General features: G+C 37.9%; 1 protein-coding gene and 1 pseudogene across 3 annotated transcripts in view; one reads left to right on the top strand and one right to left on the bottom strand.

Annotated features, from left to right (window-relative positions):
* Positions 1–27,632, bottom strand: part of DNAH5 (dynein axonemal heavy chain 5) — a 241,550-nt gene that overhangs the window by 86,569 nt on the left and 127,349 nt on the right. For both annotated transcript variants that reach the window (XM_081054213.1, XM_081054212.1), the window contains exons 37-47: positions 27,388–27,575; positions 26,865–27,059; positions 22,009–22,143; positions 21,057–21,164; positions 19,103–19,256; positions 14,989–15,135; positions 14,161–14,402; positions 11,058–11,234; positions 10,436–10,637; positions 8,819–8,961; positions 7,947–8,081 (exon numbers count right to left, since the gene is read on the bottom strand). In XM_081054213.1, the coding sequence (XP_080910339.1) occupies positions 7,947–8,081; positions 8,819–8,961; positions 10,436–10,637; positions 11,058–11,234; positions 14,161–14,402; positions 14,989–15,135; positions 19,103–19,256; positions 21,057–21,164; positions 22,009–22,143; positions 26,865–27,059; positions 27,388–27,575 (1,826 nt within the window). The remainder of the gene's footprint in view (positions 1–7,946; positions 8,082–8,818; positions 8,962–10,435; positions 10,638–11,057; positions 11,235–14,160; positions 14,403–14,988; positions 15,136–19,102; positions 19,257–21,056; positions 21,165–22,008; positions 22,144–26,864; positions 27,060–27,387; positions 27,576–27,632) is intronic.
* On the top strand, positions 25,974–26,254 carry LOC308500056 (U6 snRNA-associated Sm-like protein LSm5; annotated as a pseudogene). The gene has a single exon. The product of its transcript is annotated as a U6 snRNA-associated Sm-like protein LSm5 (transcript).

Genomic DNA, 27,632 nt, shown 5'->3' with positions numbered 1-27,632 from the left:
CTAGAAACATTCGTATTGACAGTAATTATTCTGAACAACCCTAAAATTTCCCTTAATTCTGGAAAGCAGGCATGAAGTACCTAAATCATCTTGATAATGTTTTACACTCTGATTTAACTTAGGACTAAGTGAAATTCTAATCTCTGTAAATTTTGACTGGCAGGAGACGCTTCGGTCCATTTCTACACATTTACTTTTGTATCACTGCATCTATGATACAGAGGGCTGATGACCCTCTAATCCCCAAACCCGATTACTCAAAGGGTCCAGCCCAGCTAAAAGTTTTCCTACAACCAGGGACAAAGTGAAACAGGGCTACTCTCCAAGCAGCTGCTTAGGTCTGTGCTCTGAGCTGCACAGCCCGCCTGAGTCTGAAGACTGCCCTCCTTCCTTTGAAGAGACTGCCAACTAGCTTCTGTAACCTGACGCAGTCACACTGAATCCTTTCTCATCCCAAGATGAAATGCAGAATAACACCCACCCGTGTCTCCTCTCTCACTTCTACATTCTGAGCTTAGGTGTCACAGAGGGAGGTTACACTGTGCTCTGTAAAAACACTTCCCTCGCAATATGAGGCAGTACATTGCAACTGATGAAATTAATATGATGTTATATGTCAATTGTGCCTCAATTTAAAAAAAACTGATTGAAGGAGTGTTTGAAGGGTTAAGGGGGACATGGGGAAAGAACCCCAGACTTCGACTATATTATCATTTCCATGGTAGTACAACGTAGTTTGGAAATCAGCCATTCAAAATGTATGAACTGAGTAACCAGAGCCAGCACTGCTAAGAAAACCGAAAGGCCTCCAGGGTTCTCACGCTCCAGGAGCTCAGTCTTAAAGACCTAATTTCATTCTTTCCACTGTAGGAATCTACTGATCCTTGATTTTAAGTCACATTAAAGACAATGCATAAATATAGGAGAAAGTGGAGGTATACTGACATAAAAAGCATGTCCCTCCTATCCAAAAAAGTTTGCTCTTATTTCATGATGAAGAGCAAAACAGCTAAAAATGACCTTAATGATCCAAGATACAAGTACAAAATAAGGCGAAGATATAAGCGTATATAAAGATGAAAATCTATACATCTGTCTTTGGACATCTTCACAGTTGGGTAATTCCAAATCGTAAGTTTCCAGCATCATTTTAATGAATAAGAATAGCCAGAGGTATGAAAATGTTCCACCATTTTTAAATAGAAAGATATCTAAATGTATCACAACTCATTCAATTACAAAACAAATCCCCATGACAACAGTCCAGTGGCAAAAGGAATTGCAAATTCCCTGACATAAAAGCGAACAGTTTAAAGTGATGTGCTAGGCTAAATTTAGCTCCGCTTTTCAATGAATTTAAATGCATAGGCAATTAATAATCTCCTGACACCTCCCTACGGCGCTAGAGACTTCCAGACATCCCCTCGTCTGTTAGTGAGACCTGACAGGCACAGGAAGATGTTTATGTCTTGGAGGGCCTTCTGAGAGCTAAAAGCCATAGGTGGGAGATGTGAGATAATATGGAAAAAAGCCATACACCTGCACTTTCTCCCCCTTCATTGTGACCCTAATTTCTTTGAAATAGTAGGAAATTATTAGTAAGCTATATATGTTACAAAAGAACTAAGTTGACCAAAACAAAATGAAGAGAGAAAAATCAAATAGCCTGTGAACCTGGAGTTAGTACTTCTTTCTGGTTTTAGCGTTGCCGCCCATTATAAAGTTACCTAATGAATTCTGAAGTTTGGTGAGAGCTCCTGAAGGCGAGAAACACAGTAATTGTGTGTCCTACTCTATCACACATCTATTTGGGAATGTTTGGGAAAACCATATCCTTGAACTGGCAACCGCAACTGGACTTCCCCATGTGGAATGATAGATAGCATCACAAAATCAACACATCCAAACAGAAACACTAAGATTCTAGCACTAGGAGCCCTAAAACTAGGGCTCATTACACTGATTTCTATAACCCTCTAAAGAAACTACACTTATCCTCCTCTGGGCCCCACAATACTTAGTTTACACCATAAATAGCATTTACCACATCAACTATATTATAGTGCATGTCTATTTCCCCAACAAGGCAGAGAAAGAAATCTGGCATCAGAAGGGGTATTGGAAGGGTCATGTACAGTTGAGGAGGTTCTACACTGCTCAATTCTTGGATTTACCATTCACACAATCATCTCTGTGATTGGGGCATGGCACAAACCTGCATAATCTGCATGGCCTTACGCAATAGCTCTCTGACTGGCTTTCAAGTCAGGAAAAGGGTTAAACTGTTACTTCTCCCACTTAATTAGCTTTGTGATTTGATGCAAGTCACTTAGTATTTCTAAACCACAGTTCAGAAGTGGGAGTGTATATAAAGATACATAAATCATATATATATATATACATATATATATACACTCATAAGAATATTATCCATAAATGATATAATATACATGAAAGCACTTAGTGAGCTTTATGCATTATAAAAAGGAAACATTTTATTATTACTGTAGGTATCAAAATATTAGCACTTGAATCATTTTCCATACATATTACATCTAATTAAATTGAAATATAACATATACTTAATTTTAGGCTTCCATATATCTGCTATTTAGTTAAAATATAAGAATGGAGAGTTTATGCTCTTTATTAAGATATCAGCTGCCTAAATAAGATCTTCCCTTTTTATCATAATTCACCAAAACCAAATAAAAAGTCTTACATTAGTAAAATTTAAAAGGTAATAGTACATTTTAAAAAGTACTACTATAAAAGTAGTACATTATAAACAGTCATTATAATAGTACATTATAAATAGTCAGTAGCACATTATAAGTAGTGCATTTTATAGAACATGAAAAAACAGTAGTGCATAACTAGAAGCTAAAAATAAAACAGACTACTAAGTGATGAATCAGTCACTTGAATATTAATGTGGATAAAGAAAAGCCATCGGAAGGAGGCATACGGGTGAACTGGAAAAGCACCACGGAAGACGTGGGAACCTAGTTTCTCACTCAGGTTCTGCTACCAACTAACTGTGTGAACTTAAATAAGTACTTTAATTTCCCTCCACCTGAATGCATTCATATTAACAGGAAAATCTGTTAGAGAACTTGACCATGAAAAAAATACTTTCACATATTATCTCTTATGATTCTCCTCTGGAAACTAGTCTTCCAACTGTGCTCCGAGGAATCAAAAGTGTTTTCTGAAAGCGAGGGACCCCTCAGGAAGTAAGGAGGAGGCTGGAAAGGGTTTCCAGAGCCCAGCTTCAATTCCACCAAAGCAAATCCCTGGTTCCCTGTTTGTAGGTTTGTTTTCTGCCTAAGATTTCATTTGAAACCATGGTTCTGAGTCTAGAAAAAAATGTGGAATTTCCTTCCAGGCTCTACGATTCTCATTTTTCAAAAGCAAAACCTATTGCTATGCAACCATTTACAAGACACTTGTTATATTCAAAACACTTTACAATTATTTTTAGAAGAGATAAATTCAGAAATTCTCTTAAGAAACTTTCACTTTCTCCTTAGCTTTCTGTATTGTTTAAATTCTTAAAGATATGTATGGATACATTCAAAAACAGAAAAATGCATTAAAATAATATTTGTTTGGGGGAAAAAATAAGACACTTATTTTAAAAGACCAACTGAATTCCCTTCACCAAAGAATAGGGCACCCGTATAATTTTTGCCCAAAGCACAATTTTTTTTTTGTTTATTGGGGTGACAATTGTTAGTAAAGTTACATAGATTTCAGGTGTACAATTCTGTATTACATCATCTATAAATCCCATTGTGTGTTCACCACCCAGAGTCAGTTCTCTTTCCATCACCATATATTTGACCCCATTTACCCTCATCTACCACCTCCTCCCCACTTACCCTCTGGTAACCACTAAACTATTGTCCGTGTCTATGAGTTTTTGTTTCTCATTTGTTTGTCTTGTTCTTTTGTTGTTTTCAGCTTTATATACCACATACCAGTGAAATCACATGGTTCTTGACTTTTCTGTCTGACTTATTTAGCTTGGCATTATGATCTTAAGATCCATCCACATTGTCACAATTTCATCTTTTCTTATGGCAGAATAGTATTCCATTATATACATATATATACACCGCATCTTCTTTTGATAGTGACAGGGACGCCATTAATTATTAATCTCAGACAACAGAAGTAAACTAGACTGTCCCAGGCAAAGAGGGACGGACAGTCAGTCCTACTGATAAAAGGTATGAAAGTGACACCATGGTGAAAGCAAAGGAAACCCTGATGCAAATCACCTGTCCAGTAATAGACATGTGTCCTTGACTGGTCTATGAGCTTTAAAGGTAACACAAACGAGATGGACGGTATCTGTTTTCTCATCTAGAATTTCAATTTGGTTTGGATCCAGATTAGTGAGAAAGATGCTCCCCTCCATCACCCCTCGTTTAGCATGAAAGGCTGAAAATTATAGTGAGAGAGTTAATTACAGCAGTGTGGCTAATTGAAAGCTTTCCAAAACCAATGAGTCTCGCTGAATCGAAAGCGCTGATTCTCAGCCGTCCAAACAGGCTCAAAACAGAGTGGTTGATCCTGTGGTGCTTTAGCACAGAAAACGAAATAGTGAATTGTTGATGCCACTTTCACACTGTAAGGAATTGGGCTAGTGTTGTAAATCAGAAGATGGGGACCCTAAAAAATACAGACTTTTATGTTTTAAAAGTCTGTTTTATTATTCTCCTAATTATACTTCAACATGGAATCACTGCTAGAAATGTATTATATAGTTTATGAACTTGTATAATATATCAACAACCAGGTTGCATTCTGGATAATGTATGCCTTTTTCCAGGAAATTAAAAAATAGCTCATGTTAAAGAGACATAGATCACAGATCTTTATCCCCTTAATGGGGTCAATATCACCCCATTAGTAACAAAATACAGTGACCAAGTCTTGTTAGATACTACAGAATTTGGCTAACCTTTGTCCCTGGTTCCTAGGAGGGACCCTTTAATCCCATGGAATTTCCTGAATTATAGGAATGTCTTCATTATTTATAGCGGGTCCCACCTGCCAGAAAAGCCATGTGAGGGTTGGGGTTTTGAATTGTGTGTTATTAGCTGACCTCCTTGGAGGGGAGAAGGCTTGAAGACTGAGTTCACTCACGTGGCCAGTGATTCAGTCAATCATGCCAATGGAATGAAACCCCAATAAAAACTCTGGACATCATTGCTTGGTGATATACCCCGTGTGCCTGGAGGGTAACACATTCTAAGGACACAGAAAGTTCACATTTGGGACCCTCCCAAATCTTACCCTATACATCTCTTTTTTGACTAATTTTGATTCATATCTTTTATATTAAAACCGCAATCATAAGTATAGCACTTTCCTGAATTCTGTAAGTCATTCTAGTGAATTATCAAAACTGACAGGGTCATAGAAACCCCTACACCTGTAGCCGGTTGTTCAGAAGTGTCAGTGGCCTGGGAACCCCTGAGCTTGTGGCTGTGATCTGAAGTGCAGAAAGTCCTGAATACAGGTGTGTACCTGAGCCCTTCACCTGTACAGTCTTTAGTAACTCCAGGTAGTTACTGTCAGAATTGCATGGCTGCCCTAAAGATTTAATCCAGTCTCCAGAAATGGGAATAGCTAGATAATTACCCAACATAATGAATAAAATCACACCTTGATTTAATGTTTTAAAACCTGCATCCACAAGTAAAGTTATAATTATAACCTTTAAAAAGGATATTCTCCTAAAGTAAAACCAACAAAAGTTCTTTAAATGTAAAAGAATATCAAGGAACGTGTAGAATACGGTCTTAACATCTTGTCAGCCAAGAGTAGTTTAAGGTGCTGTTCCCCAAACACAAATAGCACTGCTGAGTCACTGCAAGTTGGGGTTGACTTTCCACTCAGACATTCCCATCACTACACTGTGTAAATGGTAATCATTTGACAAAGGCTAGCCAGTTTTGGAAATGTTCTCTAAACAAGGAGCATAATACAGTTGACAATCTTATTTAGAAGTTTAATCAAGGATCTTAGTTTATTGGCACTCTGCAGTCACCAATTAATTAAATGATAAACTGCTACGATGGGGCTATTTTCTTAACAGTTTTCACTGCTTTTTGACATTTTCATTCCCACAACTAAAGAACAACAAAGTTAATTCAAAAGTGAAGTTCTTTGGATTTGTATTCTAAAAATTTCCCTTCCATTTTCAATTTATGAAATGCATATTTTTTGTTAATGTATTAATTGTTCTAATACAGATATGGAAGATGCTTTTGAAACAAGAACTGACATTTAGGATCTCCTCCCCAAATTTCAACAGGGTTTTAAACAACTTAGGAACAGGAGAAAACAAGCAGCCAGCCATTGCAAACCCAGGCGCTCTTAACAGCTTCCTTGACAAAAATAATGCAGATTTGGGGGTTTTGTTTTTTGTTACTCCTGAGGACAGAAAAGGGCCCAGGGTTAAACGTGACAAGCTCAGGAGACTGAAACTAACCACATAAGATGGCGTGAGTGTAAAAAATTATTTCACAACTAAGTGGGCCATCGTGGGAAGTCACATCTTCAGCTTCCTTCATAAAGTTAATCTATGCATTTCAGTGGGCCTGTCTATTGTCTGTTTGCACCTAAAATGACATTCTTGGAATGTCAATAATCCCTTTTTCTGGACCATAGCAGGAAAGTACAGAATCCCTCATTATTATTCTTGTCCCTTGATTAACATCTCTATGAACTATTAACTATCCTGTACCCACCTCTGTGAAAGAAGTACCTATCTCTCTGATTTACTTTTATCCAATCCCAGAGAGTTCTCCACTTTGCTTTCTCCCACCCCTTTAATCTATCCCAGTGGATTTCATGTAACCCTCCTCTTTTGATTCTATGTATAAAATAAGCTACAAACTGCCATTTCGCGGAGCATTTTCTCAGTCGGTTGAGATTTTGCTTCCTGGCAATCGTCGTCAGTTTGGTTCAAATAAACTCTTACATGTTTTCTCTTAGGCTGGATGTTTTTCGTGGACACTCTTCAATGACAGGATAAGGTGAAATCTTTAAGATGCTAAGATTCTAAGATTTTTATCCCTTGTTGCAATTGATAATGGGAGCCATCCTGGAATGTTAAGTCAAAGAACCACAAGAGAAAAGTGACAATATAGGAACCAGAGACTGGAAGGGGAATAAAAGTGAAACTAGAAGAGAGTCAGATTTGAACCAAGACCAGCTGGAGATTCCTGCCTGCTAACACCCTGGTGTGGAATCATGAAGAAGTTGAATATGTAGAGGTAGACAGGGAGAATGAAGAAAAAGAAAGAGATGTGAAAAGTATGTCTTTTGATACATTAACAGACCTTGATTCAAAAGAGACCAATCAAAGATGATTCCAGTGTGTATAGCTTAAAGGCTAGAATAATAGTAATACCCAGAGAAAAGCAGACAGTAGAGAGAGGAAGTAGGTTTCGATGAAGGCATAAACAATATGTCTTCCAGTTTTGGATTTTGCATGTTCACACCTTTTGTACATACCGTGTTTCCCTGAAAATAAGACCTAGCCAGAAAATAAGCCTTAGCATGATTTTTCAGGATGACATCCCCTGAACATAAGCCCTAATGCATCTTTTGAAGCAAAACTTAATATAAGACCCGGTCTTATTTTCGGGTAACAGGGTAGGTATTTTAAACAGTACTGAGGACTCAAACACTTTATATAAGCTCTTCATTTCTCCATAATTTAAGATGATTATATATTATAATCCAACTAGGGAGAGATTCCATTGCAGTTGAATAACAGAAATAATGGAAGACATATGGAGGGGATTTACCACAGCTGTGAGAGTGGAGATGGCAGTTCAGTGAGCACAAAAGAATAGTGACGATTTGGAGCCTTCAGTTTATCACAAACCTGGGCTCCATGCACAATACCAAAGAGTCAGTACCTGAAACATTAGCGGGGTGGTTGCAGAAGAAAAGTTCAGACTCTTGACCATGTGACTTTCAGGATCGTATTTTGACGTAAATCCTTTGATTATGACTGTTTTGGCTGTTCCTTGTTCACCAATTAACAGCACAGCCTAAAACAGAAGTTGAGAAAAAATTCCAAGAAGTATTATACAATAAAATGATTGCCATTGGGCTGGATCGTGTCCTCCTAAATTCATACGTGAAACCCTAACTCCCAGGACCGCAGAATGGGACTGTATTTGGAGACAGAATCTTTAAAGAGTTGATTATGTTAAAAATGTGGCCATTAAGAAAAGCTGTAGCTCAAGTTAACTAGTGTCCCTATAAGAGGAAATTTGGATAGACAAAGAAACAGCAGGGTTGTCTGTACACAGATAAAGATCATGAAGACACAGAAGACAGACAGCCATCTACAAGCCAAGGAGAGAGGCGTCAGAAAAACACTAAACCTGATGACACCTCAATCTTGGGCTTTAAGCCTCCAGAACTGTGTAAAAATAAAACAAAACAAAATGTCTCTTGTTTAAGCCCCCCAGTCTGTGGTAATTTGTTATGTCAGCCCAAGCAAACTGATATAATAATCCAAAGAGAAGGATTTCTCTTTGGAAAAAAAAGTCAAAATTCACTTTCTCTCTAACTAATACAGAGAAATAATTAATTATGAATTAGAGCTATTCAACTCTAATACTGTTATTGGGGAATAACAAAAGAAGTATACTAATTTGGGTAATCTTTTCATTTATTCTAAACAGCAGCATAAAATATTCTGACATAAATGTAGGATGCTCTGTGTTTTCAAGTGACATTTTAAAATATGCTATTTTTAACCAAAGTTAACAAGCCATACCTTGCCCTGCTTAGCAATGGTTTTGATTAGAAAGTCCGTCCTCACATTGTCAACGTTTGGCACCAGAATGGAGCCATATTCTGGGATGGTGTTAGAAGGGTATTCATATTCCTCGGTACACATGTTCCAGTGAATCCATTTACCTGAGGTGAACGGAGAACATTACCTGTTCATACTCCTATTCATAATTAACTAACTGTAATGAGCAGACATGCTTGACATCTCATGAAGGCATTTTCCAAAAACTCCCCATAGAATCACAGATCAAAGTACTATTTAAGTATGTGTTAGCTGAGTCAAAATTTCCCCAGAAACTGTTTCAAAGTGGCACTGGAGGAAATATTAAGACATATTTTGGAATTTTCTTTTTAAATATGCAGGTTTTCAATAATATAAAGTGTATCTAAAAATGCAGAACACTGTGACAGTAGTATGTACCTAAAATTTTAAAATGTCAAATCTTACAAGCTTTTCATTACCCACCTCCTTAACTGTAAGTCCAAAAATAAAAGATCCTAGGATGCCATACATAAATGTTGTACATATGTACTTCATATATGTGTATACATGTACTTTGTATATGTATGCACATATAAATACTTAAAGTATATATACAGAATAGATGTACAGATACCACATATACAGTGGTACCTCGGTTTTCTAACGTAATCCGTTCCAGAAGACAGTTCGAGTTCTGAAAGTTCCGAAAATAGCTGACAGCTAGGCCTCAGGATCTTGCACTCAGCAGAAGCCACGTGATATATCTGACTTCCAAGGTGTGTTAGAAAACCAAAGATTTACTTCCGGGTTTACAGCGTTCGTAAACCGAAATGTTCATCAACGGAGACGTTCGAAAACCAAGGTACTACTGTATTTGGCAACACACTTCACACACTGTAATTTTTACATACATTGCTGATTGTATCAAATGAAAAGCTGAAATGGATCTGATTTGGGGATTTTTTTAAATTTGTTTTTAACTCACTAAAAGTTCAGTATATACATAACATATTTAACAAGGGGAAAGTGTGCAATTGGGACACAATCAAAATAAATATTTAAAAAAGAACAATTAGCTTTCTTCACACATGAAAATTTTCATTTTATTTTACAAGCGAGAGTTTTAATTACCATTTAGAAAAAAAATATATATATATACGTATATATGTATATATACGTATATATATATATATTTTCCCTTCCACACATCACTTCTGGTATGGCAATTTCTGTCAAATGAAAACATTACGTTGTGTCCTCATCCACCTTATTCACCGTATCTGGCACCATGAGACTTCTGACTCTTCCCCAAAGTCAAAATGATTCAGATCATCGAGGCAGCCACAAGAGCACAATTAAAGAGGATTCCAGAACTGCTTCAGAAAGTGGCAAGAATGATGGGATAAGTGTGTTCGAAGTGACAGGGAGTATTTTGAAGGGGATTCATGGCAATATGTCTTTTACTAAATTTTTAATTTAAACATTCACCGTATTGTTTGATATACTATATGTGTGTGTATACATATACATATACATGTATATTTAGTGTGTAAATATTACCCATTTGGAAATAACTATTCCTGTGTGTTACATGTGAATGGAAGAGATCGTGCTCACCATCAGACGTGACGTAATAGTCAAACATGGTGGCCTCGGTCTCCACTACAGGCGGCAGGTCCAAGGTCAGCGCTTCCTGGGAATGCAGCCAGCGCTCCAGCCGGCGCCGGCCTTCCAGCTCCAGCAGCGCTCCGACGCTCCACATCAGGGAGAAAACGTACAGCTTCCCCAGGTGCTCTGGACTGACCTCCACACCTTGCTCCTAAGCACCAAAGAAAGAAAAATTTTAACTACTGAATTCTCCAACCAAAACTTTGCTTTGTGGTTTCAGTGAAAATTGCAAAGATTTGAAAGGGACAACAGCTTTTCCCTAAAACAAAAACAAGGGAAAGATGAATAAAGCTGGGGAACAAATGCAGGACTGATCTCTAGGAATACCAACCAAGATGGTTTGCAAAATCAACTGAGAATGCTTATTCGATGACTATGAACCTGCAACTGAATTACAAATCTATGGCTTGCTTTGCTGGGGGGGGGGGGGATGGAAAAAAACAATGCAGGGTCCATGTTTGAAACGCCTTCCCCTCCCCCACAGCAGTAAGAGAATCAATTTCCAATATCACACTGCACAGTATGGCTCCACTAACAAGAGAGAAATTCTCTAGAAAATGGAGCGATTTACCTTCGGAGGGATCAGTCCTTGCAGCATGTTGATGCTTTGCATGATTACAAAGGCCTCAAGCGTCTCCATCTTGAATTCTAAGTTTTGAATACTGAAGCGATACAGGTCGGGAAAAGATTTGGCGTACAGCTCACGAAGAATTTCAGCTTCTTGAGGCGAGCGTTTTTTAAGAAAACCCTGTGAGTTTACAGATTAATGCATTAATTAAATTTATTAGCACACCTGGAAAATGGCCACTTTTGGACAAAAGTTTTTAAAATACCAATTAACAATAAAAATAATAGTATCTAGTGAATATATTGCACTTAGGATAGGCCAGGCCTTCCTATAAATTCTTTCATGGGTTAACTCATTTAATGCTCAAAACCACTCAGTGAAGTAGGAATTATTATCTTCCTTTTGTAGATGAGGAAATGGAGGCCCAAGGAATTTAAGTGTCATGCCCAGGATCCCACAGCTGGTACCGTTTCCCTAAAAATAAGACCTAGTTGGACAATCAGCTCTAATGCGTCTTTTGGAGCAAAAATTAATATAAGACCCGGTAGTATATTATATTATATTATATTATATTATATTATATTATATTATATTATATTATACCAGGTCTTATGTAATATAAAACCTGATCTTATATTAAAGTAAAATAAAACTGGGTCTTACATTAATTTTTGCTCCAAAAGATGCATTAGAACTGATTGTCCAGCTAGGTCTTATTTTCGGGGAAACACAGCAGGTGGGAAGGCCAGAATTCAAACCCAGAGTCTGGCACCAGCGTCTACACATTCATCTACTACACTACATATGTGGTCAAGTCTTGAGTCCAAGATGGAGAAAAAGTCTTCAGTTCTTAATTAAAATATGCTCATAGAGGCGGTGGGTAACTAGGCTAGAGCTTCAGGAAGGGGCCCACAGGTCTTCAGCCTGACCTCCACCTCCCTGCCCCCCCCAAAAAAAATGAGGAGGCAAATATATGGAAATAATTTAGAAAAAGAAAAATAGAATATGAACAAAGGAAATCCATGCCCAGATTTTACAAAATGGGAAACAAAGATTTATCACAACTAGCTGTTCCCTTTTCATGTCTTCTAATTTCATCAATAACCAATGTAGAAAAACATCAAAGAATACTCAGGAAAATGGAGAATTTAGTCATTTATAGAACCTAGTATTAGGAACGTGCATGTGATTCACAGCAAAATGCCACTTAAAACAAAACAATATTTTCGTAAGTTGAAGCAAGTTCCCTCGGCATCAAGAAGTGAGCTCATTCTTAGAAACTCTGAACAAAAGCAATGAAAGGTTGATTCCAAATTACTCATCAGTTCATGAATTTACCATGGTTCCACACGCACAATAACAAAACATAGCACTTTCAAGTTGAGGGAACCAAAATACTTCATACACAGGGCCAAGTAATCAGTGTGGCTTCCCAAAGCTGACAGAGCCCCACAAACACCTTCTCCCTTGCTCTGCCCTCTAAGTCTCTCAGAGGTACTCTGCCCTGCTCTCAGCATGTCCAACCAGATTCTTTGTGAGTCTTGCTTCTTCCTAACCATTTGCGTTATTTAAAAGTAGGTGAAAATATTAGGTAGGTGTAGCATTAATGTAACGGCAGCACCATGGACAGAACATAATTGAAACTTATTCCATAAATAGCAAACTCTAAATATTCGTTAGCTAGCAGCATAAAACGAATTTGTAAAGCCTTTGTGAATTGGAAGCATTTGGGGAACATCATAAACACATTTTCACTTGAACTTTGCTGTATCTGTGGTTACCAAGCCTGAATCTCTTGTGGGGCTTTAAAAAGACAAAAAACAACTTCTGCACCCTCCTCCCCAGAAATTCTAATTTGGTAGGATTGGGGTGTGACCCAATCATTCGTATTTTAAGAACTGTCATTGGTGATTGTTTTTGCAAAACCAGGGTTGAAAACCCTTGCTCTGTATGCTCCTTAATGGATGGATAATTGTGAAATCTGAAATCTTTAGAAGCATTTTTAGTGAAATTTCCAACTCTATGTCAGAATCATTTTGTTATATAATCCCCTTCTTCACATCTTCATTCTTTATCAAAGTTAAACCCTTTTGAAACTTGGGGTTGTATAAATTTTGAAGATACTTATCATAATTTAGGATATACCAATACAGAAAGAGAACCATAAAAATTTAATGGCAACATAAAATAAACATCTACTTTATCTAAATTATGAATTCATTAGTTTTCTATCAAAATCATCTCCAGAAAAGTTACATAAATGAAAACAATAAATTTGACTAACAATGTCAAAAAATATTTTACATATGGCTTATCTAATAAACATTCTGCCTTACAATATAGTATTTATTAGGTAAAATAAGTACACAAGACATTTAATTATAATCTAATTATAGGCAATATATTCCAGAATATATTGATGGTAATAAAATAATATACCATATCATGAATTGAAGACATATTATCTAAAATATTACTATAAGTACAAATTTAAAACTAATATTATGACTATTGAATCTAATAAAAATCTATTATATGTAATTTTAATAAATTGTCTTCTTCAAGTTAATATTCTAAGATGGTTGCCCCAAACTCCATGTAAATGAGTACCTTTTAAAACTGTCATGAATCCCCAAAGTGATAAAGTTACATTTTACTTATTCAGTCACAGTTTGGTGGGCTTATTGATTCACCTGGGCCTTACAATTACTCCACAACCCAATGGTTGGAAATCAGATCTAACGTGATTAAAAGAGCACTGAAGAAACCTATAAGGGGCAATCTGGGTTTGACTGTCCCAGAGCATTCAAGGATCCTCCATAAAGATTAGCATTAAAATGCAATTCCATTTATGTAATTTATTCAGTGATCCCACCAATTAGTCTAGTACCCACCTGGCTGCATAAATTATATAAATGTCTAACCATGATAATATACACCTAAAACTAATAAAATAATAGTGAATGTCAACTGTAACTGAAAAAAAAATGAATTTTTAGAATGCAATTAGACGGCAAGTGTGCAGAAAAATCAGCACGCACTGGAGAAGAATGCTAAACGATCTGTTGCCTTCTTTCATTATAGAAAAGAAAGCCTCCAATCATACCTCAAGAATAGGACTCCAGTCCAGGATAGAAGAACTCATGAAAACCATCCCATTCCTTGAGACCGTAGCAGGAGAAGCATTGTCAATGTTGTGAGGCTCAAAAACAATCTTGCAGTTTGGAGCCATGGGAATCCGATCACCATTGGCGAGAGTGAGCGTTTTGTTGTCATCCAAAACGGAATTCAGATTTTCAATCCAGATGGCATCTACTGGACCATCAAGAACTATCCAGATATGCTCCCCTGGAATATCCCATAAAAGGCCGGGGGAAAAAATACATACACATATGTAGCCTTACTGAGTTTCCTTAAACCACCATCAAACACTAGCATAGTACATCTAAACAGAATAATCTGTTCGGGACTTCATTTTTGATATACATAATTTTCTTCCCTAAGAAGCCCACCTCCTCCTGTGATTTTATAGAAGAGTTTTGTTTTTTCTTAATAGGGTGCCCTTAAGTAAGGATAATATTTTTTAAATATTCAGTGAAAACAATTATGGTAAAATCACTTCATTCAATACTACCAATTTTCCTGAACAGCCTTTTCCATCTATTTTATTCTGACATCAGAGGAATAGAGAAATATTTTTTTCAAAAGGAAAATTGTTCCCTTTGGAACCAAAAGGAAGGTGAGGGGGGTTTTAAATACACTTATCAATAATTTCAGTATTTCAACATTCACAAATATCATACTGATTGATAACTTCTTGGTCTTGGCTAAGATAGTATATGGAGAATGTAGATATTCTACTAATTCTAAATAGCCACCAAGAATTTTATTGAGCAGTACGTATCAAAAATAATACTTGTAACTCATCTTCTACCTTTCTTAGCCCTCAATGTTTTCCTCCAAAGAGTAGAAAATATCCCATCCGTCCAGTCATTTGTGGCCACGTCGAGCCGACCAAACATTTGTGGCGCTGTAATCGCTTTGGGATTCATCCTCATTTCCCGGTGTGGTTTTCCACAATCTGTACCAAATCCAAATCCAAATTTAGACAACTCTGGTGACAAGTCATCATTAGGCAATAGTCACTAATTTGTGGCATATTGTCAGCAGGTGTCCGAAAAATAAAAATGCAACATTGCTTTGAAAATATTGGCAATTGTGCCTGAAAATGAATACCAAGATTTAGGCTAGGTGGCTACTGGTATCCTTCTTTCATTTGAATCCAGTACCTTTCTAAGATGACTTTGTACCCATGACTGTTATGAAAAGCCAACATTTAATTTAGGCCATTAAATCACTGTTCAACATGCATTTTTAAAATAATAAAGCATATTGAATCACGTTGTTCCCCATAAAATATTAACAATAATTTTTAGTTGGAACAAAACGTATTTACTACGAATACATGGAAGTTTATTTACAACTATTAGGATACTTATTACTTTGGTCTTCATCAAAGAGTGTAAAATTTTTCCATTTTTAATTTAGTCAGACAACATACATTTGTCATATAGTATCACATGAATATAATATATAATAAATAATTTTACATGTAAAAAAAATTATGTCTTACTGCACCTCCAAGTTATCATAATTAGCCTCATCACATTTTAGTGACTAAAGCATTTTTGTTTTCATCTTCTGTAAAAGAAAATTGCATGTTACAGAAGAGGAGAAAAGGGATACCAGGTTGGAATTGATGAAGGAATTAATATAATCTGGAAGGTTTTCGAATTCCACAGTTCAAAATCCTTTTGGTTTGTGGTGTACTAGATGAAATCTTGTACCTTAGTATCACCTAGAAAATGCCTCAACCTTCTCCATTGTCAGCTTTGATTTGCTGAGATGTGTTCTTGCTTATTTGGGAAAAATAAGTTAAACTGATGTTCCAAGAATCAAGAATTTTCATTTGTGGCCAATCTCAAGAAAGGTATTTGAATCCTTCAAACTCTAAAACTACTCTTAAATGGTCTAGATTCTACACGTAAGGGACTGTGGTTGATAATCAGAGGAGCAAAGAGTAAGGCTTAAAGTATAAAACCATAAAAATAGATGACACATATTACACGCTGTGTAAAAGGTCGACATGTGCACATCAGAAAAGGTGGTACATTAAAACCAATTTAGAAAATCACACTAGAGTTCTCTTTTTTTCAAAATCACCAAAAGAATCAGGGTAATTGTTTGTAATATTTTATGGTGCTGAAGTTCAACTTAATCACAATTCAGCTTTCTCAACATGACGTCCATAAGACCGGCAACACTTTTTTAAATCTAATCAACCCTTACAGAAGGCCAGCAAACTGTTAAAGTGTATGACAGTATCATAGGTAAAAAGCGGACCTGCTCTGTTGCCCATATAAGAAAAACTACCAAAAAGTATTTCATGATGGTACTAGGAGGAATTGTGTCATCTTCATTTAGAATACGATAATATTTTTATAAAAGCATTCTAAGAAAAAAAATGCTTCACGTTCAAAATGTTGGGTAAACTAAGCCTTCTTAATTCTCCTCCTAGGCATTTTGCAACTGTCCTGATCACTCCACTGTCACGTCCCACGTGACGAGAGTTGTGGGGAGCAAGGTGGGTGGCGCAGGGTTAAGAAAAGACAGTAGTCATGTTATAGAGTTTAAGTGCGGAGGCTCAAGGACTGGAAGCCCCGAATTGGGCCTTGCATCAGCTTTTATTAGTTTGGTGGGGAAGTAAAGGAGATAAAGCTTGTCAATCTCAAGATCTGTGAATCCTATACATCCTAATAGGAAACCAATTTAAGTCGATCACCATTGCCTGCAGACAACTGGACCTTAAGTCCCAACTTCCCCGAGGGACAAAAACTTAAATGCATATGAATAGATGGAGAGCACCTCATTAAATCACTTCCCCTGCAGGTTTTGGGAAGGAATGCAGCCACAGAGGCTGAGGCTTTCCTTAGCCTGAGGAAGGTGGGCCCATCTCTGTGAACCCCATGGCTTCTCCTGTTGGTCCCCACACGACTGCGTCTGCCTTGAGTTGTTCCTTCCGTGAGGAAGGAAATCTTACTCATCATTGACTGTCTAGTCATCTTTCTGGGACCAAACAGGAAGGCATAAGGAGCAAACACAAAGGTTTAGCAAAGTCCCTGAAAGGATTCGTCTTACAGACTCTCCTTTCTTTGGGGGCAGGTAGAAGGAAACAAATGGTTAAGCTGTTGCATGGTGACAAGCCACCTTTGTGGACTCTGCCCTAGACTAGGTATCTTTTTTTTGCTGTCACCTTCTTATGACACCAGACTGCCCTGCCTGTCTCCCAGTCTATTCTCCACATGACCTCCAGATGGTCTTCTACACACAGGGCTGACCACACCACCACACCACGCTCCAGCTCCATGGATTCCCATCACCCACAGAATAAAACCTAGGTATCTAGCATGCCTTACAGAGCTTCTCATGCCATACCCACTGTACTAATTTGAATTCCCCCAGAAGCAAAGCCCGAGACAAGGATGTGGGTGCTGGGACTTTGGAGTCAGGGGAAAGAGAGAATGAGACAGAAAAGGAGAGAAGCCAATGAAGGGTGCACTGCTGAGCTATCGCAGATGTGGTAGCCCGCTAAAAGACAGGAAATGGGACATTTGCCACCAACCCTTTGGATGAGGATATGACTGCTGCCTTGGGAGCATTAATTCCCACCCAACACACACACACGCACGCACGCACACACACACACACACACACACACACACACGGAATATTATTCAGCCATGAGAAAGGAGAACATCCTCCCATTTGTGACCTTGAGGACATTATGCTAAGTGAGATAAATCAGACAGAGAAAGACAAATACTTATACAGCAGATCCTTAAATGATGTCATCTTTGTTCAACAGTGTTTTGTTATAATGTTGATGAAATAAAAAAATGATTCCTGGCCAGGACCACTGTCTATGTGCAGTTTACACATTCTCCCCATGTCTGCGTAGGTTTTTGGGGTACTCTAGTTTCCTCCCACATCCCAAAGATGTGCACATCAGGTTAACTGGTGTGTCTAAATTGCCCAATCTAAATGAGTGTGGGTGTGTGGGAGTGGCCCCACGAAGAGAGGGCGTCCTGTCCGAGGTGGGTCCCACCTTGGCCCCTGTGCTGCTAGGAGAGGCTCAGGCCACCTACGACCCTGACCTGGAATAAGCGGGTCGGGAAAGAATTATCTTACTTGTTTATATTAATCTTTCTTAAATGTATGTATAGCTCACATTCGTATGAATGTTTGCTATTAGAAGTGTTTGGGATCTTTATTTAGAAGTTTAGTGATGTTTCATGACTGGAAATATGCTGTAGGAACTTACCTCTAGTTTATATCAATTAGCCTTTGGTAAAACCAATTTTGTTCCACGTATCATTGTGCTTAAAGTTACAGTTTCCAAGAACCTATCGATGACATTAAGTGAGGACTTACTCTATGTGGACTCTAAAGAAATGAAACTCATAGAGTGATCTTTACCAGGGGTTGGGGAAGAGGGGAATGGGGAGAGATTGATCAAGGTACAAACTTTCAGTTATAAGACGAACAAGTTTGGGAATCTAATGTACAGCTTATAAGTATTAAGTATAAAATATTATTTAAATGTGGCTAAGAGAGTAGATCTTAAACGTTCTCACCACAAAAAAGAAATGGTAACTATGTGACAAGACAGAGCTGAAAGCTAATGCAGTGGTGGCAGTCATTTTGCAACATATAAATAAATATATCAAATCACTACACTGTACACCTTCAACTGACACGATGTTATATGTCAACTGTATCTCAATAAAGCTGGAAAAAAATGTTTTTCCTCTGTGGTCCATTAACGTAATATGTTACCTCTAAAATGTACCCATTAATCAGTAAAGCAACATTCTCTCCTATAAAAATATATTAATGTATCTACCTTTGTGTCCCTCTTGGGACATTTGAATGTGTCACAACTATTTACATGTGTCACCCAGAGCAACACAGCTTGGCTGCTCCCTCACCTGTCATAGCTTTCATTAAGGTGTGGATGCAAGTAGTTTTCCCTGCCCCACTCGGCCCAAGGGTCATCATTCCATGCCGAACTCTCTGGGTTTCAAATAGTTGGATGACTTTCAATTTCCATGGAGGATGGTTGATTAACCCAGCTTCTTCAACCTGAAAACACAACAAAACTCTCACATTAGGCCATTTCATTGTGCTCAAAATAAGCACAGACGTGGAGTTGGGATAGGGATAGAGGAATAGGGAATTATTGTTTAATTGGTATGGAGTTTCAGTCTGGGAAGATGACAAAAGTTCTGAAGCTGGATGGTAGTGGTGCTTGCACAATAATGTGACTCGCTGCAATGCCACTGAACTGTCCACTTAAAAATGGCTAATATGATAAATTTTACATTATGCATTTTACCAAAATAAAAGATATAGTGCATACAACACTACATATACATAGACAAAAAGCAGGCCAAACACAATGAAATGTTATGCCAAGCTAATAAGGCAAGCTACATTTGTCTTTGGGAATTGAATATGTTTATGTGAACATTGTATTGTATGTACATCTTAGGAGTAACTTAAGAATAACGACTCAAATACCAAAATGTATTTTAAATGTTGACTTTAAAAGATGACATTTAATAACTAGGAAAACTTCTAGCATACCAGGTTTGACTAAAATTCCATATACATTTCAAGCTATGTCTATAAATCCACTGGCTAGTTTTTATCTATCAAATACATGTATGGAAGTTACTCTGTGCCAAGCTATTATAAGTTTAATCTTCATAACAATGTGAGATTAATACTATTGGTATCTTCACTTTACAGGTAAGGAAACTGAGGCACAGAGACACTAAGAAATTTGCCCAAGATTATTACTTGTAAAGTTATGGAGTGGGGATGTGAGCCCAAGAAATTCAGCTCCACGGTCCATGCTCTTAATCATCATGCTATGCTACGCCCACTATAAATGATGTTTCTAGTTTTACTTTAAAAACTTTCAGATAATAATCATGTATCACTTTTTGCTATGTATTGGCTCTTCATATTTTCTTATATGCTACAAATTACTAATATAAGTCACCTTATAAATTACTTTATATGTAGCTTTTTTAGGTAATGGTACAATTAATTTAGTCATAAGATAAAGAAACCATTTGCAAAATGAATTATAACTCTTACCTGATCAGGAGATTAAGATTTTTACCTACAGATTTGTTAGAAGAATTTGTTATATATCCACTACATACTACCATATTAGATTTTTATAACAAAAATCTTCAAGGAATTAAAATGTATTTAATACTATGAGGTAATCACCATTTCTATACAACTTTTTTTCTCAAGCTCTTCCGAGGGTAGGAAACTGAGGCACAAGGTTTACTAATTCATGTCCATTCCTAGGAAGACTACAAAAAGTTAAAGTTGCACCAAGTATCATGGGAACTCCAGACACCTAATGGTACACAGAGTGTGGTAAATCCCCCAGAGCCCAAGGAAGGAGTCACAAGCGACCCTGGGGAAAAACAATGACAGCTGAGGAGCCACACAAAATCACTGCAAAGGACACTTGGTGGCAGGAGCCCAGATATCATAGCAATGTGGCAAACACCAGGGAGGCAGACAGAACCACACCTGGTGTGGGCAAGGCCACCAACTGAGACCCGTCGGCCCCTGCTGGCCCATCATATTTCGTTTTGGACTTTGGTGGGGAACGGTTTCCATCGGTAACATGGCCACAAGCACGTGGCCAACTGAGCGTGCGATTGTGCGATGGCAGGAGACCCTCTGGCAGGAGGAGCTCTATCAATGATGTGCAACAACCTCCCTTAAAATATCAGTCACGGCCTCGGGACTTGTTCTCAGAACCCATGGACTGGGGTCACACCAGCTCCACTTGAATCCTATTAAATTCAGGTGAAACAGACACGGTACTTGATGCCCCGTGAAATGTATTACCTGTCTACTAATGGCTGTCTCCAGTTCGGGGTAACCTGCCTTGTCCAGAAGAATATTTGGGAAGAGATCTTCAATCAAACTCAAAAATAAGGGCTCATCCTCATCAATCTCAAAAAGAAAAGAAAGGGAAATCACACCAACTGTTTTGGCACAAACAGCAACGTACTAATAAACTGAAAATGCCCAACACAGCCCAGATTATTTTTCATAACCATTAATAAGTACAATGTCACCTTCTCTGAAGTTAAGGGATGTTTACATAATGTTTCGAACAAATTAAAAATTATTTAAAAAAAAAAAAAACAAGGGGAGGAAAGGGAGGTAAGAAAGGAAGGAAATAGAAGGAAAGAAAATATTGCCTCCATGAGAAGCTTTCCATGAAATATCCAGTTTGGGGAGTTGCTACATCGTGTACAATTTCTCATTTAAATTAAAGTGTATTTTTAAAATGATGACGGCAAATTCATGAATTGGAATTTGGTTCATATTTTTATTTTGAAGTAAAATATATGTCATTCTGTCACCCTGTACATAGACCCACTGACACCGGACAATTGATTAGCATTCTCTACCATGAAATGAAAGAGTGTTAAATTATTACACACTTGTAAAATTTACATGCAATTTCCCGTCATGCTCTTCAGACTTTAAAGAAGGTGAGATTTTAGCTCTAAAACACAAAATGGATTCAAGGTATTTGGAAACTCAGCATGTGGGTTTTTAAAACTCCACATTTCAATTCTACTGGAACAGGTCTAGGTTAGACTAGAGCTGAGTCATCACAAAAATAACTTCTGGAAAAAGTGCAATTTAAAGTTATGCTCGCCAGCACTTTATCTGATAATTAGGCATTTAAAATGAGCATATTAAATAAACATTTCTAAATCTCACTTGTGTTTAGTTGAACAGATATTTAAGCAAGCGCTACATTTCCATCTGTTCTTCATCTTACCAGTTTAGAAAGATTCATGTCTCGTAGGACACGCATGACAATCATGGATTCCGTGTCCGTGGGGTTGGCTCTTTTGGCTGCTCCCAACGTTCGCAGAACTGACAGAATGTTACGGAGACCAAAATCATAATGTACCTGAAGAAGTTGAAGCATACCGGGCTTATTTTCATGTTAATTTACACACGGAAACTATACAAACCTGGCAGAATACCTGGTTGTAATAATGAATAAATGCTGATTTTCCTTTAGAAAACTTGTACAGTTAGTGGACCAAAAAATTTTTTGTCAATACATTTTTTGAGCAAATAGAGAATACCCAAAAGAGTCCCTTCCTATACCATCATTAATTTAAGCCCTTAGGTCAGAACTAATAGATACAACTTGACAGGAAGAAAGGAATAAATTTCCTCGTAGAGTATACATGTCCCCTTGAGCTTCTTCTTAATTAATCATCCATTTTTAAAAACCCTCATATCTGTAAAGCTAAAATTCTGAACCAGGATTAAACTGAGACCTTACTCCTGACCATCAGATATCTGTAGTGATAAGTAAAAGGATAGAAGTATTGAGGAAGAAGAAAAGTAGTTACATGCCAGGGTTACCCAGAAGGCGCAAGAATAAGGACAAATCAGAAGCCACGCTCCCAGCTTTGTTATTCCCTTCATACATATTTACAAAACTCAATCATGACAAATGTTAGCACATATAAAGTGAGTAACTAAAAAACAATTACCTAACCACTATGGAAAACAGAATGGAGGTTCCTCAAAAATTTCAAAATGGAACTACCACCATATGATCCAGTAATCCTACTTCTGGGTATGTATCCAAAAAAAAAAAAAAAAAATCCATAGCGGGGTCTCTAAGATGTTAAGACGGAATTGTAATGGTGGCACTATATATCTTCTATTTTGAGGTTTGAATCTCTGGTATAATTTGATTTAACAAGTGTAATTTAGCTTGGGACTTTTGAAAAGCTTTTTTTCCTTCTTTCCTTTGCTTCCTTTCTGCGGCCTCCTTTCCACCAACTGTTAATGCCTCTGCTTCCTATACATTGACTACGCAGGCCAGTTTTAACATTTCTATTTACTGCAGCCCAGTGCTGGCCCTGTGACTTGGAAAAGGCTTTGCATCTGTGTGGGAGCCACTCCCGGCACCACCTTAAATCTACCTAATATATACAAAGGTGGTGATAACCGGCTTAACTGCACCTTCCCCCACCCCAACAGACAAAACTGAGCTCTAGAAAATTTCACTACAGGCTGAAGAAATTTACATCCTGACTAGAAAATATAAAACTGAAGATGAAACAAAGACTCGGGGCAGTTGTTTCCAGCAGACTCTGCCCAGCCGACCCTCCTCTTACTTTAATAAATCTTCTGTATTTCTATATGACTCGCGAATTCTTTCACGGCCCCCAAGCAAGCAGCCACAACATAAGAGATATCTGTACACCCATGTTCATAGCAACCCAATGCACAGAGCCAAGAGGTAGAAGTAAGCCAATGTCCATCAAGGGATGAATAGATAAACAAAAGGTGGTCTACACCTGCAGTGGAATGTTATTTAGCCATAAAAAAATAAGCAAAGCCTGTAGCATGCTATACTGTGGATGAACCTTGAAAACATCATGCTAAGTAACATAAGCCCCTCACAAAAAGACAAGGACAGTCTGATTCCACTTACATGAGTTATTTAAAGTACACAAATGCATCACAGCAGAAAGTAGAATGGTGGCTGCTAGAGGCTGTGAGGAAGGGGAAGAGTGGAGTTGTTGTTTAATGGGCATAGAGTTTCAGTTTTGTAAGATCAAAAAGTTCTGGAGATCTGTTTCACAGCAATGTGAAGATACGTAACACTACAGAACTGCACACTTAAAAAGGTGAAGATGGTAAATTTCATGTTGTGTTTTTTTACCAAAATGAAAAGAAAACCAAAACAATTATGAGCTTAGGTAACTGACAGCAGTGCACATCATTTAATACTAACCATTTGGAGGACAGAGCACATAAAAATATTGAGATTGAGTTCCTATTTCAATGGGTTTAAATTCTGATAGAGACCAAAACAAAATTTTTTTAAATAAAAATATAAGCACGCTTGTTTGCATAAAAGTAACAAGGACTAGAAGTGTGAGTAGATGGAATTAATCAAGGAAAACTTATCAGAGTTGGAATCAGTTAAACCCATGGGCATGAACTGAGATTCACACAATGTTCACCAAGAGGTCACCCTGGGCCCATTGTTTCGTATGCATTGACACATTTCGTTTCACCGTGACCTTGTGAGTAAGGGCTGTAGGAGTGAAGGAAGTAGAAGTACTAAGAAAAGGCAGGAGTCTGGGATGTGGGAGTTTTTCTATATGCAAAAAAACTACATGGGAAAATATTTCTTTGACAGAGGAAAAGATAAGAATGAGTGAGTAAAGTAGGCAAAAAGCAGAAGAAACCAAGAATAGTGGTGGCAAAAAGCAAATAGTTAGAATCAATCTAACCAGAAAGGCCCAATGGTCAGGGTCAGAAGGTGCTGTGTGTAATTGAACACTCACAAGGAAAGAACTCTCCCCAGTCAAGCAACAGATGAAACCACAGCCCCAGCCAACACCTGACTGCAGTCTTATTAGACTATAAGCAGAGGATCCGACTAAGTTGTGCCAAGATTCCTGACCCACCAAAACGATAATAAACGTGTATGGTTTTAAACCATAAAAAATTTTGTAGTAACATTGTTACACAGCAATAGATAACTAATATAGAAGTACCGTATTTGCCGGCGTATAAAACGACTGGGCATATAAGACGACCCCCTAACATTTCCACTCAAAATACAGAGTTTGTTATATACTCGCCGTATAAGACTACCCCCTCTTCCGCACACCTTCCACACACCAAATAACTTTCAGTTTAAAATTTGCATCATACTTCTTTCTTTTGGCTGGTGCCATGATAGGGATGATAAGGGTTTGACTGGTCGACATTTTCTATGCTGTACTGTACAATGGTGCAGTATTGTGGTTGGCTGTTGGCTGTATACAAAGCCTGATTTGATTGGTCCCTGCTCCCTGTTTGCCCGCCCTGTCACTATAGCAGTCTGGTCCACCCTTGCATCAGCATCTCCCTGGGACCTCACTAGTGCGCAAGTGCGAGCTCTTCAACATTCTAACAGGCACCATGATAGCACAAAATCGCGAATCTTCAATGCATATGTAAAGAAATATACGGTAACCCGAATTTACCACACTCGCAAAATCGCACACAGCCGACCATACACCCAGTATGGTATCGCGATTCGCGATTTTGCGCTATCATACTGAGTGTACGCTCGGCTGTGTGCGATTTTGCGAGTGTGGTAAAATCGCATAACAGCAAAATCGCATAACAGCCGAGCATACACCCAGCAGTGCTGCTGATGCCTGAACGGTATGTGGAATAAAGTGGGCGGGCATCGGGAGGCCACTATGGCACGGGGCAAGCACTATGGGCAGTCTATCTGAAGTGTACCTGGCGTATAAGACGACCCCCCCACTTGGAGGCATATTTTTCGGGGCCAAAAAATCGTCTTATACGCCGGCAAATACGGTAATAAATGGTTAATATAGAAGTAATAGATGGTTAACTCTGACACCCCATGATGTCAGAACCTGCTACTCCAAATAATGCAGGCAATTAGCAAGGAAGTTACAACAGATAAGACAGATAATTAGCAAAACTTGGCCAAATACTGAATGAACTTGGAAGTGAGAAGAGTAAATGATTGAGAGGTTCCTGAAAACCACGAGAACACATGACACAGATTATGATGAATGGACAAGTGGGATAAAGAAAAAATATTACCATGTTTCCCGAAAATAAGACCTAGCCAGACAATCAGCTCTAATGTATCTTTTGGACGCATTAAACAATATAAGACGCGGGCTTATTTTACTATAATATAAGACTGGCGGGCAGGCCACTTCCGGTGTCGCCATGGCGGCTAACGCTACCACTAACCCATGGCAGCTGCTGCCTCTAGAGCTTGTGGACAAATATATAGGATCAAGAATTCACATTGTGATGAAGAGTGATAAAGAAATTGTTGGCACGCTTTTAGGATTTGATGACTTTGTCATTCAGATATGGTACTGGAAGATGTCACTGAATTTGAAATCACACCAGAAGGAAGAAGGATTACTAAATTAGACCAGATTTTGCTAAATGGAAATAATATAACAATGCTGGTTCCTGGAGGAGAAGGACCTGAAGTATGAATGGATTCCCTTGACTTATGCTAGATTCTAGTTTTGTCTTATAATGACAACAAAATATCAAATTTTTTTTAAACCTTTCATTGTTTGGATTCTATGAAGCTAAGTTTCCCGTTAAAGGGGAATGCTTTGAAGAGGCATTGTAAATGCCATTTTTGTAAGTTAATCATGATAATCTTGGAAAAAAGAACAATTTGTTCTTTGAAGACTAAAATAAAGGTGTTTTTGGTTAAAAAAAAAAAAAGACTGGGTCTTATCTAACATAATATAAGACCTAGTCTTATATTAATTTTTGCTCCAAAAGATACATTAGAGCTGATTGCCTGGCTCGGTCTTATTTTCGGGAAAACAGTCCTATCTACAATGCTTTGGGTCTTAAATCAACCCAGACAGTATTCACTTCATTTCTATGCCATAAATATTAATTTCTTCAAATGTACTTCTTAATAAAATATGCATATAAAATTATTCTTGTAATGATATCACATTCTACTTTGTAGCAATAAGGTACTTTGTCAACAAACCCTATACTCAATTTTTCAAAACGAGGAAATTACACTGAATAGAAAAATGAAACATGCATAAGTACGTAGAGACCCTCAGGATGTCACACCTGCTTAGAAAGCTGCTCCTCACATAGCTTGTAGAGTGTGAAAAACTTCCTGGCCAAAACGATGTTGTCGATGAAGCCGCAGCTAGCCAACTTCACCCTGATGATAATCTGACGGTCGGGGACCATCATAGCCACGGAGCGGAAGTTAATCTTCAAGTTTTCGGGGAGTTCCTGCCGCCCAGCATAGCCAGGATTCTACACAGGAAAGAAAACCCAAGAATAAATGATACGATGATGGGGCAACAAACAATCATCACATCAGCATGGTATTCAAAGATCCGTTGCGTACACAGCACACCTCTGAAATGACAACCAGAGACGTCATTTTTCCCATCTCCCTCTCCTTTGCACTGAAGACATTAAGTCATGAGTTGTTAACGTGAGTTCTGTTTAACACCAAAGTTTTCAAACAGGAGTGAAAATGACAATCCTAATTTCCACTCTCAGAATGTAGGTGACATATGACCAAGGAGATGGATGAAAACTGTGATAAGAAGGCTGACATTCGGTAGATGTTCCTTACCATGGTGAGGAAAAGTCCAAATTCCGGGTTCATAGTCACATTATCTCCATCAGTAAAAACAAAAGATTTTTTATGCTCTTTCTTACATGTCAAAATAATGGAAATTTGCTGGGCTGCAACTGAGAGCACTGGTAGATCAATACGGTTAAATTCATCAAAACAACCCCAGGATCCAGACTGAGCCAGTCCTTAGGAAGGAAATTAAATAGAAAATCCAATTAGTATGTAATTTTGGAAAGCCAAAG

This window comes from Rhinolophus hipposideros (assembly GCF_964194185.1).
Source record: "Rhinolophus hipposideros genome assembly, chromosome: 7".
Lineage (NCBI taxonomy): Eukaryota > Metazoa > Chordata > Mammalia > Chiroptera > Rhinolophidae > Rhinolophus > Rhinolophus hipposideros.
This window is presented reverse-complemented; position numbering and strand designations above follow the sequence as displayed.